General features: G+C 37.5%; 1 protein-coding gene and 1 pseudogene across 1 annotated transcript; one reads left to right on the top strand and one right to left on the bottom strand.

The window, feature by feature from the left end:
• Positions 1 to 1826: 1826 nt before the first annotated feature.
• LOC111638284 (putative golgin subfamily A member 6-like protein 19) lies at positions 1827 to 2890 on the top strand (the record flags this gene model as incomplete). The annotated part of the gene is made up of 3 exons (XM_023383960.1): positions 1827 to 1932; positions 1999 to 2332; positions 2533 to 2890. Coding segments are annotated over 3 exons (798 nt in total), but the record flags the coding sequence as incomplete, so codon positions are not given.
• A 218-nt stretch (positions 2891 to 3108) lies between these two features.
• LOC111638283 lies at positions 3109 to 4347 on the bottom strand (annotated as a pseudogene).
• Between the last annotated feature and the right edge of the window lie 1818 nt (positions 4348 to 6165).

Below are 6165 nucleotides of genomic sequence, written 5' to 3'. Positions count from 1 at the left end.
AGAAATTATCAAGATCAATTGGAAAATGAAAAGAAGTTAAAAGAAAAAGAGAAACAGAAAAAAAGAGCAGAAGAGGAAGCAAAGAAAAATTTTGAAGAACATCAAAAGAGAGCTATTCATGTCAAGGAAAAGATTATGGCACTGCAGCAGAGTTTAAAACAGAAAAAAGTAGAAGTGAAATACAAGAGACAGGCCAGGTTTTGTTAGAAGCAGCAAACAAAAAACTGGAGAAGGCCATTAATAGCAAGAATATGAATGAAATACGGGCAGCACGTGTCATGCTTGTTAGTGTTAAAAGTGTTTAAAAGCAAGAGGAAGCAAAAAATAAGAAAGCTGAAAACATCCAGAAAAATCTTAATAAAAGAACATCATCTTTCATGACTGATTATTTACAGAAGCCAAAGACTTATTAAGTATTCATGGTTTACTGGAAATATTACAGTATATACAAAAAGTTTTAAAATGTATTTAACCATAACAATAAAAAGAAAAAACTTTTACTGCTATTTTGCTGAGTTTTCCTTCCATGTTTTCACTTTGTTTTGTCACTACAGGTAGCTCTCGGTTTACACTGCAGTTCCATTCCTACAAAAGCCGGCACAAATCAAATCAGCGTAAAATGAACCCATATTTACAGTGAGGTATAGCGTTAGGTTCTACATAAGTGAAAAATAAGCAAATAATTTTGTTTATTAATACAATATAATGCAAAATACATATAAATTTAATTTTTAAAATGTATTTTATCATAAAGTGAAATGTTTTTATTAAAAAATTTTAGTTTCAAATCTACATTTTTCGGAAAAAAGGATCTGTCTTTAATAACCTTTCCTACACTCGATGATTAAAAAATTAGCTCACAAGAGTAATTTAAGAATAATTTATCATTGTAATCCTACGATATATAGAATTCTACCAAATCATAAGAAGAAAGGAAACCGTAACAATAGTACAGGAGTGTATTCTATTCCTTTAAGTGACCACTGTTTTAATTCAGATCTCGTTTACGTTGCCGCCACTATGAGATTTTTAAAACAGAGGCTTAAAAACCATCTTTAATTGTTTACATTTTTGTTTTCTTTCATTGAGAATTTCGGAATATGGTCGAATATGATGCTCCTTTTTACATTTGCAATTCTCTCCCAATCATTGTCTAACTCACAAAGTTCATCCGTCAAACTTTCCATAGTTGAAAGGATACATTAACCCTACGTAGAGCTACAGACAAGCGGTGACACTGATTGGTCGACCACTGGTTGTTGTAGCCTATATATAAGGTCAGTTTGAGCAGGAAAATTGAAGGTGGCTAAGAAGAGATAGATATCGTCTGGCCAATGAGAAGTAGATTTGTCTCACTAATAATAATTTGTGATCGCCGGAAGTGCTACTGCGTCATAAAGTGTTTTCCTGAACGATGTATCCCGTATCAGATCGATACGGGATACATTCATTGGCACTATGGTTTCGGAACCATTTATTGGACTATTAAGTTTAATAACTTGACTCGTGGGTACCTAAATGTTTAATATTTTAATATTAATTTAATGCAAATGTATACATACCCAATAACAATAAGCACAAAAAATAAATATATTCAAGAAAAATCTTTGTTTTAACGAATATACAATGTCGCGGGTTGGTAAATACGTCAACACTGAAATGAAAATCATTCTAGCATAGGGAAAATCGGGAAATTACACTGCGAAATGGCGAATTGCGCAGCGGCGTTATTGTGAATTGGCGTAAACTGAGCCGGCATAAACCGAGGGCTACCTGTATTGCACTCACTTTTTCTGTATTTCAACTCACTTTTCTCACTTTTTCAGAGGGAAAATGGCACTCCCAGGCCTGCATTAACCACAACATCCAGCTCGACTACTACAACGAAGAGTTTCCATTCAACAGATCTGAGTTCTATAACTGAGGAACCAAGTTTGTATAAAAAAGATGGAACTTTTACAGAAAATTGAAAGAGAAAGACAAAAAAAAAAAATAAAGAACGGGAACGAAGGAGAAGAAATAATGAGACATCACAACAGCAAGAGGAAAGATTGCGTAAAAACAGGGAGAGAAATCAGTTAAGACGTCAAATCGTAAGAACAGAAGCACAAGAAAGTAGAAGAAGGTTACAAAGAGAAAATGAACAAAGAATGCATGGTGAAAGAGCGGATGAACAAGGAGCGAGTGAAAGAGAAAGAGCGAGTGAACGATATGCGATTGAACAAAGAGAGCGAGTAAATGAAGAGAAAGAAAAAGCAAATGAAATAAGAGAAAGGGAGATTGAACAAAAAGAGAGGATGAATGAACAGAGAGTGCGTGAAAATGAATTGGCGTGATCTCTCTATTCGTTCATCCTCTCTCGTTCTTCATTTGCACGCTCTTCTGTTCGTTCATCCTCTCTCTTTCTTTATTTTCACGCACTCTCTGTTCATTCATCCTCTCTCTTTCCTCAATCGCACGCTCTCTTTGTTCATTCATCCTCTCTTTTTGTTCAATCTCCCTTTCTTTTATTTCTCTTTCCGCTCTTGAAAGAGAAAGAGCGGGTGAACGATATGCGATTGAACAAAGAGAGCGAGCAAATGAAGAGCGAGAAAAAGCAAATGAAATAAAAGAAAGGGAGATTGAACAAAAAGAGAGGATGAATGAACAAAGAGAGCGTGCGATTGAGGAAAGAGAGAGGATGAATGAACAGAGAGTGCGTGAAAATGAAGAAAGAGAGAGGATGAACGAACAGAAAGAGCGTGCAAATGAAGAACGAGAGAGGATAAATGAACAGAAAGCGAATGAAGAAAGGCATGGAGAGAATGTACAAAGATCAAGGGAACAAGGAACGCAAAATTTTGTATTATGCTTATTTATTGAAAATATAAATAGTGTGTTTGTTACCTGAAATTCAATCTGGATTATATCTGAATATTTTAATACTGTAGAAGATCGCAAGGTGCAAGATTATTCCCCCAGTCCTGCACCTTGCGATTTTAATTTTTTTCCTCTACTCAAGAGAGACCTCAAGGTTAATCATTACACCTCGGACGATCAGCTGAAGGCAGCTGTCAAGTCCTGGATTCAAAAAAAGTGAGAAGAATTTTTCAGTGACGGAATGAAGAAACTTGTTACACGTTGGGAGAAATGTCTTAGCCTTAATGGTAACTGTAGGGAACCCGTTCTTAATCAGCTGCTCGTTTTTTCGTCAAAGTGTTCTGACCTCACTCCCCACTATCGCGACGTCGTTCCGTCCCCGACCGGTCGAGGGTTGAGTGCGACTATCGTTTATGGGTGTATCCCTTATCTTCCGCGGGCAGGATCTAGAAATATGTTGCGTTGATCCACAGATGAAGCACTCCCTCCGTTTCATTTCCTGACGATAGTTGAGTGTGTCTTTCTGTCCCTCATCTCTCAGTGGTGGGTGATCGTACTCCTGGCACTCTGGAAGACGCCGCGACTCTTGCGACTCGTTGTACGTCTCGGTTAGAGATTTTCCCTTGCTTTCGAAATATAGGTCGCACTCTCTCGCCATATCGATAGGGTTAAACCAACCCTCGCCTTGACGTACGCTTATATGGGCCGCCGTCTCGGCATCCAGCGTCTGAAATAATCTGTCCGCCACGATTAATTGTTTTGCAGTTTCCAAGTCCTTCACTCTCCTCAATAGTATTCCCAAGACGACGCTATTCTCGACATAAATTGCATGTGAGTCTCGTCGGGCCTACGCCTAGCACTCCGAAAATTTTCCAGGCAGCATTGGGCGGACGGTTCGTATTCTCGTAACACTAATTTCTTCACGCTTGAGTAATCCTTTAACTCGTCTTCGGTTATATAAATCAAAATGTTTGCGGCCTTTTCTCCCAGAATATTGATCAGTATCTCCGCTTTCATCTCTTCCGGCACATTCTTCGATTGGAACGCTCGCTCTATAGATACGAAAAATAGGTTCCAATTTTCGGGCTTAGTTGGGACTGGCAATGTTAACGTTTTCACGCTCGTAATCAATTTCTCAATACTCCCGACGGGCCCATCACCCGGATGGCCCTTCGTAGGACTGGGACTACCGTTACTCGCCCTGCTTTGAATAGTAGCGTTAATCCGCGCCAGGTCTAACTCGTGCTGGCGTTCCCTTTCTAGCCCCTCTTGTTCCCTTTTTAGGCTCTCTTGTTCCTCCTTCCGTTTCCTTTCCGTAACAGTGGAAGTCAAAATCTTCAGCACAAAATCTGGGTCACTAGCGAAATCGTCACTTTTCGTAATAAGTTCCCTTAACTCCGATACCCTCAGATTGTCGTCTATCGTGCCACAAAGCTCTTCTGCCACGATCCGTAGATCTTCCTTCTTAACTCCCTTTACGCTTAGCATTCCGCCGTGAATTTCGTTTCCGACAAGTACAAAATTTTCCTACCTCTTCTCTGGTGTACACCTTGTATATTCCTCAAACCTTAGCGCCGTGCCCAATTACCCACTCAGCTTGGTTCCGATCCACTCTTCTTATTCTGGCTCGTAATCACTCTCTTCACAGATCGAATCCTGTCGATCTGACTTCACGATCCTGTCGGCTGCGCCAATGTAGGGAACTCGTTTTTAATCAGCGGATTCCGCCCCGTCGGTTCATCACACTAATTAATCAACTAGTCCAATATTTCCACAAAACAAACTTTATTCCGCTCTCAGGGACCACTACTTTGCACTCCCTCTCCTGTCCCGAATTCCTCTTCCAAAAATTCCTTCTTTCCGCGTTTTCTTCCCCGGTCTTAACGGCCCCTCGTTAGCGTGTGTCGATGGATAGATCGCATCTGCCCCGACGAAAACCCCCGGAGAGGGAGGACGAGAAGGTCCAAGGACCAGTATATCTATCGACTCTGGTGTGACGTATAATAGAATGACATCGAGTCGACTGCGGGCATCAAGCGGGAGATGATCGAACTAATTTGCTTCTATATTGCCTAGTTTACGGTGGCCTTTACATTGTTAGAAACCAATAATCAGAAGTCTTCCTGCTCCGTTTCGATAACAAATTCGTAGTCTCCCATTTTCACGAATTTGCTTTATACCTCCATAAAAATTCATAGAAGAATCTCGAATTATCACAGCATTAGAAATACCATAATTTTGACAGAATCTTGTAGCCTAATCTCAGAAAATTATGTAACATGTAACTTTTATGGAGAGTTTGGCAGAAAGTTAAGCTGAGATTAATCTGTTTCTCCGCAATCCTGTCACATTATAACGTAATTTAAAACGTAAAAACTAATTATATCATTTAATTTATTTTATTTTTCAACTGTTTTAGAGTTAAAATTTGCAGAAAAAGCATAAAAGTTTTATTACATTTGATAAATCTTTGTATTTGTCTTTGCAATCGATCAGAGTTAAGCTCCTCGTGATTCGAATTTCGAATTATGTGGTACAATCCAGACTCAAACTANTCCTGTATATTGTTTAGAATATTTTATGAAAGAAATAAAAATTCAATTCGAAGTCATGTTTATTTCCTTGATATGAAAAGATATAATACCACAAACTTCTTATTATCTAGAATATAATCTACGATATTTGTCTGTTTAGTCGAATGAAACCTAGAAATGTCGAGAAGTGAAAAAAATTCTGAGGTACAGTAGAGCGTCGTTTATCCGAATCAATTGGGGACTGGGTTTGTTCGGATAACTTATTTTTCGGATAACCGATTATGTACGAAAAAATACATTAACTTATCCCATGTTGAAATTTTTCTCCGTTGCGTGTCGCTTTGCGTTGAATTTTCGTCGATGTTAAGCTTAACGTAAACTTTTTAAAACAATAATTGTAGTTATTGTATCGTTAAAGATTATTTCTTTATTTTTTAAAACAAAATAAATATATTGAAAATATTTTCTTNCACAGAAACCAGTAACGGAGCAATTAATTAGAAAAAAAATTTATTATTCTAATAAATCTTGAAAACATATATTTTTTATGATAATTCATAAACTAACCTAAGGGTTTTCATGCATTACTTTTACATATTATATAATTTTTATTTTTCTTCCAATGAACTTGATCTAATGATAACAATGTCGTAAATTCAATTGTTAAAATTTTCTGAACTGGTTTAAAAGATTTTCTTGTTAGCAGAAATATGCTTTTATGTGTCAATATTCGTATTATTCCTTTATATTTTCTTCACACAGGATAACGTAC

Source organism: Centruroides sculpturatus, unplaced genomic scaffold (assembly GCF_000671375.1).
Source record: "Centruroides sculpturatus isolate CEXI.00-Female unplaced genomic scaffold, Cexi_2.0 scaffold1237, whole genome shotgun sequence".
Lineage (NCBI taxonomy): Eukaryota > Metazoa > Arthropoda > Arachnida > Scorpiones > Buthidae > Centruroides > Centruroides sculpturatus.
This window is presented reverse-complemented; position numbering and strand designations above follow the sequence as displayed.